The 15,969-nt window shown below is 28.9% G+C and overlaps 1 protein-coding gene across 1 annotated transcript; it reads left to right on the top strand.

The window, feature by feature from the left end:
• Positions 1-7,659: 7,659 nt before the first annotated feature.
• LOC110024859 (probable WRKY transcription factor 75) lies at positions 7,660-13,723 on the top strand. The gene is made up of 2 exons (XM_020725036.1): positions 7,660-8,014; positions 13,546-13,723. Exons 1-2 carry the CDS (start codon positions 7,680-7,682, stop codon positions 13,721-13,723), a joined length of 513 nt encoding a protein of 170 aa, XP_020580695.1. The 5' UTR covers positions 7,660-7,679.
• The last annotated feature ends 2,246 nt before the right edge of the window (positions 13,724-15,969 follow it).

Raw genomic sequence — 15,969 nt, forward strand, 5'->3', positions numbered from 1 at the left:
TGTTTAGGAGTACTTGACCACCAAACAAGAGAAATAGTGACATCTCACTAAGAAAACCCATTCATTCGAATTCTTCTAAGGAATTTGTTATCATATAGATCCTTTTGAGGACAATTGACTCTTTATAACTATATATAAGTGAACATAGTTTACTTGTTTCATAGCATGCTTTGTTAAGTATTACTACGTTAAATTTTATAAATCTCATATTTTTAATCATTTATTTGCACTAAAGCTTGACTTAAACCTATCAATAAAAGCATATTGGTTGAGATCAACAATTTCTCAAGTCAACTCAGTCATGTACTTTATCATACTTGAGATAACAAGATTATAAAAGTTTTTATATAGATCTCCCTTTTTATATATTATTCTCTTTAAGCTTAGTAAAGATTCATATTTTGTTTTAATGTCAACAATGATTAGATTTAAGGATTTAATAGAACAACCTAAAAGAAGTTGTAAGTGTTGGCAATGATGAAGACTATAAGTAAAGTTAAGAAAAACCGTATGAAATAGAAAGATCACTCTAACCAAAAAAAAAAAAATAATGAACAATATAACCCTTGAAACATTAACAAAATAGTGGGTCATTTGATTAAAAAAAATCCTTGAAATATTAACAAAATAGTGGGTCATTTGATTAAAAAAAATTAGAGCTCCTCAAAAAAAGAAAAAAAAAAGGCATGATTCCCTTCATACTGAGTCTCCTCAAGAGTTGTCATCTTTCAAATAATATATATTTGACATTATCCTAACCTAAGGGACATTACATCTACTCTAATTATGAATGAAACTTATCCACAAGAAGCAAATGCTATAGATATGCCTTTTCCTTATTGACCAATGAAATTTTGGCCTGAAATGACGAATGCATTTTTTTATGGAAATGACAGAGTTTGCTTTAAATTAAACACCCTTTAATTCAATGGATAAAGAGAAAATTTAGACCCAACTAACCGAATTGCATATCTTGAATTAGGGTCTTTTTTTCATCCTGAACATTACATTCAAATTTAACTATTTATCATTATTTTAAGAGGTGTTGTGGTGATGGTCCCTAGGTCTCACACTAAGAAGTATCTCTTCATTGTCTAAAGTCAAGATATAACTAAAAACATAACCTCTTTAGTGCTAAAAAGCATTACAAAATTTGCTTCAAATCATTTGCCGAGAGCTAGGTAATTACTTCAAAAAAATATATAGATCATTTGAATCACAAATTTATGGAAGCTAAGGACTAAGAGATAACAATATTTAAACTATGTAAATGCAATTCCTATGAGAATTTCTTTTAAGAGATGCACCCAATTTTTAATAACCAAGAAAATTAATCGACTTTTTTTAACTTCCCAATAATCATATTAATATAAAAGAACATAATTATGTATTAAAAAAGTTGTAAAGCATTATAAGACTATTACAAAGCCTACGATAAAAAGGTAAATATTTAACTTGTGTTTTTTATGAAGTGATAAATTGTGTATGGTGGCTGGATAATGTGGGGTTTTGTTATAAATTTATATTGATGGCTTGTATTTTATATGGTTGTATTAGGTATTATAATACAGTGAAAAAGTAAATTTGATATTATTCAATTTTTAATGGTATTATGAAACAACTAGAAATTGTTGAGATAATGAAGTTGGCTACCTTTGAAGGTAGCCAACATTAGTTTTAATTTTTTACTTAGATTTGAAAGAGGACTGACTCAGAATCTAAAAAAAAAAAAGGAGAGTATTTAGCACTCATTTCATTTAACAAAAATGCTACATCACCCTACTTTTTACAAATTTAGGGATCAATCATTCTCCATCTAATGACCAACCAGCTCTAAAAATAATAGGAACCAATACCTCCATTTGATATATGGATTTTAAATTTAAAAGTAAATCATATTTAAATTTCTATAAAAAGATAAATTATATGAGCTATCATCAATAATAAAAAATGCTAATTTATAAAATTCAGAATTGTTTGACAAAATAACTCCTTCCTCATGATTCTTCATGGGTGAGAGACTTCTTGAGTGAGAGATTTTTTTTTTTATATTCTTTGGTTGTAAAATAAAATAAATTTCAAAATTTATATGCTTCATGGACTATCACTTTTTAACTTAATCCAGTAAACCAAAAAATCTAAAATAATCAAGAAATTTTACTTAAATGATAATTCAAACAAACTGTTTTAAAGGTGTCCTAATCATTATTTTAATTGCAGCTATGATCTATAAAAGCCTTTGAAAAAATTGACAAAGTTTAAATCATATCAAGAAACATTCTTAAATATTTTATATGTGTTTTAAAAAGTCATAGCCTCTTCATTTGTAAAATCAAATCACTATATAAGTCCTTAACTTGTTGTTGGCTAAGAAGGATGGTGCTTACTTGGCTTGCCCTTAACTACTTCTATACCAAAACCCATACATTCTAAACCTAGACTTAGTGAAAAGTAAAGGATCAATCATAAATTTACTTTAAATCTTTGGATGATTTAATTCTAATTCTACATAAAAAGATAAAGGACACATGATGAAATCATTATGGTTAACTTTCATCATTGTGACAAATATACTTGACCAAAAATTATCATATTAAAATAACTAGAGAAACTATATCATCATAAGTAAAAATTTACAAATATCACAAAATATTGACCCATCCCATGGGATGAGGACGTGACATGATACAATTAAACAGTAAAATAAAATTCTTATAAACTAAATATTATATAAATTTCATTCTTTTTTTTTACTGAAAAATATAGTAGAAATGATACAATATTATAATATATTCCCCAACTTGCAACAATGAGAAAAGTTTTTCATGTACATGATAAAGAGATATTATATATTTAGTACAAAATATAGGCAAAATATAGATGCAGATATGTATCACACTAGCTTGGTTATAGACTAAATGCATGTTGGTAAATTAAAGAATCTCATAATTTCTAACCAAAAATTTCATAACAAGAAGGTCTTATGGCGTAAAAGCAAAAAAAAATCCTATATAAAAAATATGTCATTTATTTAATTGAAGATTAATCATTCTTGACAGAGCCATAATAGAAGAATTTGTTTGTAAGGAGAGATGCATGCTACCTCAACCAATTTATAATATATCTAATAAAGGGAAATATTGATCACATTCATTGATAACAATTTTCTTAGAAATAATAACTTCTATGACAAAAAATTATCATTACAATGGTATTCACCATTTATCATATTAGCAACATTATCATTAACACACATAAGTCCTATAAATGTATTTTTTAAAGTTGTGTTGGACCATATGCATTTTGATTCTTCTAGAATGGAACCTAATAGCGACCTATTTATTATTTTTTGGTGGAACGTTTGGAAATATACAAAAATGATTGTGTTGCAAATAATTTTGAAAGTACATAAAAAATAATTAATATAGTGGCTAACTTAATGATATCAAATGCTCAATAAACTACAATGTCATGTCATTTTTTTTCTCCCCAACGTTTTCAAGAAGATAGTGTCAATCTATATTATGATAGTAAAAATTTCAATAAGACTGTGCACCACCATTATTTAGAAGCATGCTATAGTCTTAATATGTCATTAGAAGGTGATATGATGCATATCAACGGAGGTCCTATAACTCAACATTCATAGATGAATTTAAAGAAAGAAATTTGACTAAATTAAGTAGTTGCTTTTAAAGATGAAATAAATCATTTCCTTCATATAAATGCATTCCTTATATCAAAGTATAAAGAAGAGTTTATAAATGCCCTACAATAAAACATTATGTAGTTTTCTCATTTTTATTGTAGAAAAGTTTGAAGTCAATATAGATGATGCATATCATCATGTAACATTTATAAATATGTTGAGCTTATAATAAAAATTCTTGTCACTTTGAATTTGGAATAACCTATTTAATTGGAAGTGTGAGGGTTGCAATCAAAGATTGTCTTCATCTTAGATTAAAAATTAAAGATTTTTATTTTATATATGTAATTATGTAAATTTTCAACAAGAAGAATAGAAATTGCTTAGATCTTATAAATTTGAGATTATCTCATCTAAAAGGTAACTTTTCTTTCATGCATATACACATAATTTGATTTGATAGTTAGAACTCTAATAATAAACATCTCTAATGCTCATTTAAATATATAAAATTAAAATGCATCCCATTAATATTACAAAGATAACTTTAATTCTTGGAAATATATTACATTATTACAACCTCATGACATGTTATGATTTGAACATTGTAGTGAAATTATATTGCCCATATTGGATAGAATTTTTGAATGCATTTACATTAAAAATTGGGGGGAAAATTCATGGATTATTTATCATTAATTCTTCTTGCTACTAATTTTGAATGTAGAAAAAATAAAGATGCATTTTTAATAATATACTTGAAAACTTTTAGTCCTTACCAAGATTGAGTGGACAAAAGAGTAACAAGAGACTAAGATTATTGACTCACATTTATTATAAGATAGCAAGCTGCCATTTATGGTTTTAATCATTACTAAAATAAGGAAACTAATCTTTAAAATATATCATTCCAAAAAAAAAAAAAATTATATATGATAAGCATAAAAATATTCATAGATAAATTGAAAGTAAGTGTACCTATCTAGAAATATCACAAAAGACAAAATTTGAAGCTCTAAGGAACTATGTAGTGTGAAAATCCTAAAATTTTGAACCCATCATATAGTGAAGCAACACATGCAAATCCACAAACTTTAAGAAGAATAATTCTGTGTTGATAATTTATTGTAAGAAAATATTAGAAGAAATAAATAATTTATAAATTAATAAAAAATGTACTATCTTTACTAACATTTAGACTTTCATGTAATGAGTACATGTGGTGTAAGAATCATTGGAGTTAAATTTAAATTCTTTTTTTTTTTCAGTATGGAGTCTGACAGTTAGAGAAAAAATTTCAAGAATCTATTGGTTAGGAGACTAGGACATATATAACATATGATGCATAAATATCTTATTGTGGAAGTAGAGATAATATGATTGATAAAGTGATGAGAAAGCAAGTAGTTGCATTTACTAAAGACATAAAAGTTTAAATAAATACACTATCACCTAAGGTGAAAGCAATACACCTATAATAATAAAGAAAAAAATAATAAGAGAAAGAAGAGGAGCATGTTGATGAATTAAAAGTAGATTAGTGAGAGAGTGAGATTAAGTAACAATATATGATATCGATTTTACTATATTGCTTGTTGTGTGAGCTAAAATATTCAAAATGATATAAGTATTTGTCAATGTTCTTGTTGCTCTTTGAAATGATACAAGCATTGTTTTTAATGAATATTTTTGTCAAAATAAATGTCAAACAATGATGAATCATGAATGCATAAGGCTTGATACATCACTGTTAGGCTTACCAATAATTTTTTGTAAACAAAATTCTACTAATTCCTTGCCACTAGAAAAAAAATCTATGGAGACTTGTATATTCAAGTGATTGTGCATTTTTGCAATATCATTTTTTTGTTGGGTATCCTGACAGACAAACATTAAAAATTTTACCAAAGTGATGACGACATCATTGAAACAAAACACATCTTGACATGTTATAAATGTGATGAAGAATGATAGAGAAATACTAAATTGTTCACAAAGTTAGGTGATAATTGGATTGTGATAGTTATCTAACGATGGTGGTTGGGCAAAAAAAACACAGGTTGTGAAGGTTGGGCAATGCTGGACGAACCACAATGATAGTTAATGAACAATGGTAATTGATAAAGGCTTTCAGATGACTTTGGTCCAGCCATGATGATTTAGCAACACTCTTTTAAATTTAAGTCAATTTTATGTAAAGAATAAGAATCTAGTTATATTTTTATAGAAGATAAATTTTGATAATATTAGCTTAAATTCTAAAATAATCCATTGAATAACTACTGTTATTTCTTTTGATCATAAACTAGTTTTTTAGTATTAGAAATATTTAATTTGGATTTATTGGTTTTAATTTTCCTATATTTCTCTTGTTGAGACGCTTGTTTTGATCATAAGCTTTTAAGATTAGAGAATTTTTTTAATTCATCATTTAATGTTGCAAATTTCAAGTTCTTGATTGGGCTCATTTGGCCTTGGATCACAGCACATTAATATAATGTTGTTAGGCTTATCTTAAAAAAATGTTCATTTTGACAATAGGTTTATAAAAATTGAAATTAAATGTTTCTAAATTATTTTTTAATCTTTTTATTCAAATACTTAAGGCATTTAGATTTGGGTTTTATCAATTGAACTTTGAACACTATCATTTTGCTTTGCTTTGAAATAAATATAGTATTTGGTTAATCCATGTAAATTAATTCATATTACACTTCTTTTACAATACTAGATGCGTCTCCAACAAATTATTATCATCCAACATGGTTCTTGAGGCATAGCATGAATCTCGAGGCAACTTTTTTAGCAAGATACTTACAAACTTTAATTAGAACTCATCCAAAACTCTGATTTCAGCAAACTTATGGACAAATTGACTAGTTCGATGAGACGACCCCAACTATACTAAAATCAGTTCAATTAGAGTCAAGTCAAGCCTAGATTAAGCTCTTAAATCACATTTGGAAGGTTTTCGGGTATAATTGGAAGATTGAATAGATTATGAATATGACAAACTTATAATTAAATCGAGTTCTAGATAAGATAAATCCAACGAGCACAAGATTAAGATTGCTCAATTCTGATATCATTTAAGCAATAAAATATTCATTAAACGTCGTCCAATCAAAGGAGTCAGTTTGGACTGTCCCATCAAAAGTGGCCTGAATTTCTTTCTTATTTGCAAGTCGGACTCTATGAATAGAGCCCTACCCCACTCATGAGAAAGGGACCAGAAGCTAAAGCCTGAAAAAGCCAGAAGGTTGGAGAAAGAGTCGAAGTCTAACAATACTTCTCCACCGCTGGCGCTACATCTTCCGGCAACCGTCGCCTCCGCCTGTCATCACCGATCACCGTCATCCGCCATCTATTCCTTGCGACGAAGCACCATACAAAATAACCTACGAAACAACACATCATCCCAGACATCATGCTAACCCGGAAGATGGTGCATTGAAGCCCCAATTATTGCTCCTACTTGCGATAACTTTTTACCGCAAGGCCATAAGTCTTGCCTTGCACTGACGCACTGACGTTGTAACTTGAAGGGTTGCGTAACCCTTTATGTCTATGGGACAAGAAGTTGTATCTGTAATCACAAACTCATAGTGAAATATTTTAACTGAACAGGACCCCGTGGTTTTTTACCTTTCCAGATTTTCCAGGCACAATCTGCTCATAGTTTCTATCATCTAAGCATGTGTCGGATTCTCGCGCAACATTAAAATATTAATTAATCACTCTTCTAATTTAAATAAAACTAACTCTAATGAAAATCTTTCCATGACATATCCTAATCCCTTTATTTATCCTATTTCTTCGAAGCACAACTGCTACTTATTTATTCATTTAATTTGAGAAGCCAAATACGAAGCAGCGTCTCAGCAGACCCGCAGCCCTCATCCCACGTGATCAAATCAATCAATTACGTTCCGTTAACGTCTCCTCCTTTTTCCACCCCATAAAAGACGCCGCCTCTCCTTCCCCGCCATTAAATTTCCTTCATTCCCTTCCCTTCCCTTCCCTTCTCTGCATGCTGACCATGAACAAGCAAGAAGATATCTTCACCAGAAACTATCTGCTTCCTAACTTCACTGATGGCTTCTTCTTGCATGAGAATTCTAGCAGTGATTATGCTCTCGGGGGAGTGGAGGAGGATCATAAGAAGAAAATAATTGAAGAGGGAAGAAAGGAGAGGGAAGGAAATATGATTCTGAGCGTTGGGGGGAAGAAGAAGAAGAAAGGGGAAAAGAAGGTGAAGCGGCCGAGGTTTGCTTTTCAGACCAGGAGTCAGGTTGATATTCTCGACGATGGTTACCGTTGGAGGAAGTATGGCCAGAAAGCCGTAAAAAATAATAAGTTTCCCAGGTACTTGTTTTGCAATAAGTATGGCTAGAGAGTAGTACTGCTAGAGAGTAGTACGGCTTTCTGGCCATTCCTCCTCCAACGGTTATCGTTGGAGGAAGTATAGCCAGAAAGCCATAAAATATAATAAATTTCTTAGTCTGTTATATATATATATATATTATATATATATATATATATATATATATATATATATATACACACTTACCATAAATTTACTTGTTATTTAGAATTAAAAGTTTTTTCCTAAGGTTAATATCTATATAATATATATATGTACATATATTTTACTTCCTATTAGGATTAGCATGAAATATGCATGATTTTAGGATTACATTTTCATGTAATAATCAGGTGGTGAAGGGTATGATAATACATAATTTTATGTGTGGAGAAGGATAAAAATGTTTGTGCAATTTAGAAGTCTTTCTTGTTGAGTGCTGCATCATTAATTTGGTGTTTATAGTAGTAACTCAAAACCCTAAGATACTTGAGATGAAAGTCTGTTTATATTCTAACTGCAAGTTAATCATTTTTTTAACTATGATTAAAATTCATGTCAGAAACATTGTAAGAAATTCATGATGAAAATTAGTTAGTTTGTCTAAAAATGTGACAAAATACTGATCTTCATGGTTTTGACCGCGTAGCCACAATTTATTGTAATGTGCATGTTCGAGGGTGCGAAATAATAGGGAAAAATATTAATCTTATGCACCTATATTTATGTCGTTTTGAATCAAGAGTTAGGCCTATTAGTGAAAGACAATCACTTGGTATTGGTCTAATATGGTTTTAATCCATACATATTGGGATTAAAATTAGTGCTATCACAACACACAATGGAGGAAGCCATGCACTTGGTATCCTTAAACTATTTCATTTTTTATCCATCCAATTTTGGATTAAATCCAAAATCCCCAAGTATTAAATTTATTAGTATTTGACCCAAGTTGATCCTAGGAAATTTGTGAAACTTATTAATAGGATTGGCTATAAAAATTAGAGAGATGTAGAGAAGGGGAGATGAAGAGAGTCATATGAGTTGCAAAAAGAATTTTTATTGTTAAAAAGTAGAGAAATTGAGATAATAAGTTGTGTTCTACTCTTATATGTTGAATCCCCTATTTATAAGTAGGGTAGTTGCATATTTATTTAAAGATGCTACATTAGAAATTGGCATATAAGAAACATAATAAAAATTTAATAATAGTTTAACATAAAATCAAACATTGCTAGGTGAATAAATTTGATTACATATTAAATACACCTTATGCATAAATTGTCAAAATAATGAGCTAACCAATATAGAGTTACTTAATAATTTTAATAGACTTAAAATGGTTATCATAAATAGCCATGTTGATATATTAGAGAAGTTCATGTGCATGGTTGAGTATATTATAGTTGGTGATTCTTCTTGACAACCAAAATTTTTTTAAGTGCCAAATAATTGTCCTTGAGGGTTTGTTCATCTTAAAGGTTGTTTTTATTGTGAAAACTAAGTTCATCATCCTAAAAGACTAGCTGATCTTAAGGGATGAGTTGAACTAGTTTTTAAGAAAACCATAATTTCTTAATGAGTTAAACCTATTTTTCTATTGAATTCAATCCTAAGATGAATTCAAGGTATTAATCCAACTTGATTAACCTAGCAAAATGATCATTGGTGTCTATTCAATTCCAAATTTTCAAATATGATGTAACTAAAAATAATAAGAATATTTAAAATATAATTTATTCGAAAGAAGATAAAAATTTTAAATATGTCGAGTAAAAACTATCGAAGGATACATTAAGCAAAGATACATTAAAAATAATAATTTCGCAAATATTATGCAAATACCAAGCCTTACTCATCTTAATTTTAATTAGATGTAACTTTTGGATAATGCATGATCTTAGATAAGCCTCACGTTATTTCTCTATTATGTCTTACACATCCTAAATTTTAAATTTTTAGTGGTAAGATTTCTCTTTCACTCGTATTGTACATTTTATTGTAGATGAGTGGGTTTGAGTCCTAAGACTAGATCCTTTGTATTTTTAGTACTTGGAAAGTACAATACTTGACTCATATAAATTTAGGAAGAAAAGTTAGATTGGCTTAGTATCTTAAAGTTTAAAGAATTATTCAATTTGTACTTAAGTACCTCTTAACTTTCTTATGTTAATGAACTTGTTTGCTGTCTAATATATATTTAACATTTTGCCAGAGATTTTGTATTAATATAAAACATGATTAAAAAAAATGCTTATCTCTTACAAGGAACTGCTTCTTATTTATATAGACCTTATTATAAAGAAAGTTAGAGTTTTAGGATGATTGCTTAAGTTCAAATGAGTATGAGTCTTAAGCAACACATAATATTTTTATTGCATTTTATAATATATGTTTTTAAAGTTAGGAAACTTCAATTATAACCTTGAAATGATAAGTTTTTCTTGGTTAAGTGTAGCTTAGAAAAATGTTTCATTAACATAGGCAATGTGCTTACTTACATATTTGAAACTTATGTATTATAAGTTTGAAATTTGATTTGAGTTTTAAAAGACAACTTCTTTGATGCTTTTCATTGCATTTTATCTTTTTTTTTTTTCTTATTAAGTTTAGAAAAGTTTTTTATGAAATTTTTTTTTTTCGAGTCTGACATAATTACCATGTTATTGAGCTCCTCATTTGATTTTTCTTTTTTATTTTTTAAATTGTTGAACGAGTTGAACTTTCTCATGTGTGACTTTCCCCATATACTTGGTTGAATTCCAAAATTGAGTTCCTTGATTATTTATCAAATTTTGTAACTACTTGTTCAATTTCCTCAATGAGCTATCAATTCACAATAAAGTTTTTTAATTTTTCATCCCAATGTATTCATTCACTTCCAATTTCTCTTTACTTTGCAATTACAAAACCTGGCTTTTAATCCTTAGTATCAACCTTTGCTCACCACATCTTAAAATATGTTAGCTCCACATTCTTTGTGGTTGTTACATAGACCTCACTAATAAGATTCACAAGGAAAATGAGAGAGATGGAAAGAAGAAAACATAAAATAATTTTTGTGATTATTTTTAGTCAAAAAGTTGAGAACTTGAGGTAATAATTCATGCCCTAACTTTTCCTTTGACTCCTTTACTTGTAGGTGGGGTGAAAATTAACATGGCTCTATAGAAATGTACATTAATCAAATGATAAAAGCTTAGAATTAGCCCTACACCATAAAATAAATGTTTGTTACTTCCATTTATTTTACATTAATATCATCTTGGATGACTTAAATTGTTATAAGTAAAAAATTTTCTTTTGATGACTGCAAGCCTAAGATAAGCTAAAGTTTGCATTCTAAAACTTAATTAAGCTAACCATGTTGGTCAACAATATTGTGACATAACTATTATATTTTTGAGGCAATTGGGACTAAAATCTCATGTTTTGTTGCATTTGAAACTAGTAATGTATGACTGTAACTACTGGCTAGCAGCTTAAGAAATAATGAAAAAAATTAGAACTAATATTGAGGTTAATTATAAGTTAGGCATTAGAGCCCAAGCACAAAAGGTACTATTTTACACTAATCCTTTTTTTTTCTCTCATTATCAGCCATGGAATTATTCCATATATCACATTTTGCATAGCGAAAAAGTAGTCTGCAGCATAAATAAACAATGTTTTTTTTCCTAGATTGTGATGGAACATTAAATCTCATATTATAGGGTCCAAAATTATAATTTTGATGAAACAATGGAGTCAAAAATTAATTTTTCTTTATTTATGTTTCAATTAGTGCTCTCTTAAACAAAAATGATCACTGCAATCTAATTCTCATTACATGATTGATTCATTTTTTATATAAATTTAGAGTGATCAATTTTGTTCGTTGTTTTTTTATTATTGTTCTTAAAACAGGTCTGATTGGTGTATTTTGTAAGCTTTCTATTTTTTGTTTTTAAAAATAAATTAGCATGTTTTTGAAAACACTCAAAATAACATTTTTGGTCGTTTGGAATTACTTCTGTTTTTTATTTTACATTGTTTTATTTATGTTTTCATTTGAAATAAAAAATAGTTTTTGAAAATAATCAAAACACCTAAAAATAAATTTAAGTGGCTATAATAATATGTTAATTTGTTTTTAGAAGCAAAAAATAAAAAATATTTTAAAACACATTAAAAAACATATTTTTAAAAATCAAATGAAAAATAAAAAATAAAATTGATCCAAAAAAATTCTCCACTTTTGAATCATTTTGTTTGGAATGAAAACATAACAAATATGTTTTGTTTGGGAAGAAAACATAAATAAAGTAAAAATAAAGAGTAAAAACTATAAAACAAAAGTAATCCCATCAATAATCCCTAAGGATTAATCTCACTAATAAGACAATCAATTAAGAATTTTCATGCATTAGAAGCTTAATTCATGGGTAGTCATTTTTAATTAACTTTATCCTTTTTAATTTCTTATGCTATAAATTTAGATGATATATATATATATATATATATATATATGACTTGAAAGCTCAAATCTTTCTAAATGTTTTTTGGCAGACTATGTCAATTATAATGGCTTCTTTTATCTCCTAATATTCCATGTAAATATTACTATTAAAATAAGGTTGATGAGTGATGACCAAGATGGCCGAAAATTTCCATAACCTACTTCGTCCTCATTATGTATAATTTAATTTAATATAATTTAAATTTAGATATTTGAATCACTGTGGATTACATTAATGTATCATTAATATCATATTTAAGCATCCGGTCAATGTCTTCAACCAGAAGTACTCTTCATTTTCCTCCAAGAAGAGAAAAACTTTATGTAATATTCGTAAAGGAAACTTCGTGTCGCTTCGTATGATTGGTAGCGATGCACAAAAATCAAATTAAAAAGCTTCTAGCACACAAATTGATGCATTAGTTAATATTGACGAAGAAAAAAAAATTATTATGTGATTTATCCAGATGTATCTGGACTTCATGTACAATGAAGTTGTATGTCTTATTATACAAAGTCTACAACATTGTTGTACATAAAATTTAGATGCATAAAGATAAAACACTTAATATTCTCTCTAGCAAAAAATGACCGCACTCAAAATTAAAAAAGAAAGTGAGAAATATTTGCATACATATCACTTAATTCCTATGTATTTACATACCTAACATCTAAGTTTCAGTTTATATATATATATATATGTGTGTGTGTGTGTGTGTGTGTGTGTGTGTGTGTGTGTGTGTGTGTGTGTGTGTGTGTGTGTGTGTGTGTGTGTGTGTGTGTGTGTGTGTGTGTGTGTGTGTGTGTGTGTGTGTGTGTCGTGTATTCAGATTAGTTGGTCGGGAATCTGCTTGTCAGTTATAAGTCCTCTCTGGTCTGGGGTTCGATTCCCCCGATGGAGAGTGTGGTACTTGAAAGTTAGGTGCATCATGAATGACCAGGACTCGTATATATATATAGAGAGAGAGAGAGAGAGAGAGAGAGAGATTAATTGATTATTATTAATTTTTTTTATTTTTATTTGGAAATATGTAGAAGTTATTACCGTTGCACGCACCAAGGATGCAGTGTGAAGAAACAAGTTCAGAGACTATCAAAAGATGAAGGAATTGTGGTTACGACATATGAGGGGATGCATACACATCCTACTGAGAAAAACTCCGATAACTTTGAGCAGATTTTGAGCCAAATGAAAATCTACTCTAGACCTTGAACTCATTTGCATTAATTTCAGCTACCAACTTAATGGCTTGTTGCTGTAGTACTATTTCTTTATTTGTAAAGTAAGCTCTTGTTTTGAAATAAAACTTATATATTATAATGAGCATGTCAGCTTTTTATCAATCATCATCGTCATGGAGAAGAGGAAAATATTACGTACTTTGAAAAAAATACGCGACCTTCATGAATCCGCACCTTCGGTCATACATATGATAACCGTATGTAATATTTTCTCGTGGAGAAGAGTATTGAATTGATAAGAGATGATAAGCTACTCTAAGCTTATGTGGTTACAAGTTTAACAAAATCATAGGCTTTGTTTCATTAGTTGGAGGCTCTTAAAACATCAATAGTTATCCTTATATATAAGCCATTTTAAGGAAGAACATATATGAATATGCTTTCAATTATGACCAATAATGGAGTTCATGTTATAGTAGCACCAATTATAGATTCACACCCAAAATGTCAATATAGACATTGCATGGAGACAGAAACCTACTAGGTAACTTGTTCATTAAAATTGCAAAAAGTCTTGCCATTTTAAGATTTTGACTGGATTCAAGATTTATATAACAAACAGGTTAAAATTTAAAAAATATGTGAATGTGTATGAGGAGCCAAAGTTGGCAATATACCTTGTGTATGTTGATGATGATGATGATCATATATAATACTTTCATAATAATTATCTAGCTTTTGTTTTTGAACCAAATTGACAATATGAAGTCATGGATCTAATTCAACTTTATTGGAAACAAATAAATATTCAAAATGAACCTAATAAGCTATATGAGCACAGATAAATGTGGTGGTGATGAAATATGTTGAGCAACTCCACAAAAGAAAAAAAACATCTCTATTGAATAAGAAGAGTTCAAAAATCTATTATCAAAAGCTAGAAGTAAGAGCATTTCTTATACTGCTCGAAGCTGAGCCAAAATGGCGTCACGACATAAATTGCAGCACAAGGGAGCACGAGTTCCCAATAAACCGAAAAATACTACACCACGTGTAAACCCAACACAATATACTGTGATTGGTCCACTTTACACGTGTCGCTCCCCTATAGGACTCCGCATGTCCTAATATTTTCTCGAAATAATCACAACATTAAGATAAAGTACTTAAAATCTTTCCTTTTAATGACCATTATTCTATCCTTTACATGTATATTTTATATACATTCATTATAACCAAAATCCACCAAATTTTGCATGCAGCTCGGAGAACTTGTTAAAATTCCTTTCTTTAGAATATATCCAGTAAAATTGGAGAAGTTTTTGCTTACTTATGTTGAGGTTCTATTATAACATTGATATTAAGCTGGATAATATGCTGCAGGACTTATCCTTCTTATGATTATATCTTTTTGATTTATATCTATCATCAAAATTCATTATAAGTGTTATCACTCAAATGTGCATATGGCTCAAAATACTTGTTAAACTTTCTTTGCTTGGAATATAAGTAGCAGAAATGAAGAAGGGTGCACTAAACTATGTCTAGGTTCCAAAATAACTTGGCATGAGGCTGAGCTAATAAGTTGTGAGACTACTCCCTAAATATGAGCCAAAATGCACCCATAGAAGAACCTTGCAGGTGCTGCCAATGTGCCCCTAAGATATATTCTTGTATATATGTCAAGGCCCCTAAGAAAGATGCTAGTCAGCACATAGGGAAAGCCTCTCACTCAAATGAATTTCTTTTGAAGAAAAGATAACATCTAAAAAAATTGCAATCTTTTTTTTTTAAAAAAAATTACTAAACAACTATCATATCATGGTGAGTGTAAACATCCTAGAAACTATAATTATTATAATTTAAATTACTTAAAGTTTATTTTTATTGTGAGTGTAAAAATCCTAGAAACTATAAATATTATAATTTAAATTACTTAAAGTTTATTTTTATTAATTTTTCCTAACTTACTGAGTTCAAAATATTTTTCATTTTATTTTACTCACTTTTATTTAATTACAAAAACAACAAAGCCTAATCCCACTACGTGGGGTCGACTACATGAATCCTTTTTCTCCATTGTGTCGAATTTAGTGTCATATTTTCATTTAGTTCTAATAAATTAAGATTATTTTCTATACAATAAGCCTAAGTCTTCCTAGGTTTACTGTTTACCTCTGCCTTTCTTAACATAGGTCAAATCTAGAACATCTACTCTCTGAACCAGATCATCAGATAGTCGATGCTTAATGTGACCAAACCATCTAAGACGACTTT

Source organism: Phalaenopsis equestris, unplaced genomic scaffold (assembly GCF_001263595.1).
Source record: "Phalaenopsis equestris unplaced genomic scaffold, ASM126359v1 Scaffold000276, whole genome shotgun sequence".
Classification (NCBI taxonomy): domain Eukaryota; kingdom Viridiplantae; phylum Streptophyta; class Magnoliopsida; order Asparagales; family Orchidaceae; genus Phalaenopsis; species Phalaenopsis equestris.

What these genes read in the sequence shown, in the direction of transcription:
- LOC110024859 (XM_020725036.1), top strand. Translation starts at nt 7,680, where the DNA reads ATGCTGACCATGAACAAGCAAGAAGATATCTTCACCAGAAACTATCTG. An exon ending in AAAAATAATAAGTTTCCCAG is followed by an intron (nt 8,015 to 13,545) that starts GTACTTGTTTTG and finishes GGAAATATGTAG; the next exon opens with AAGTTATTACCGTTGCACGC.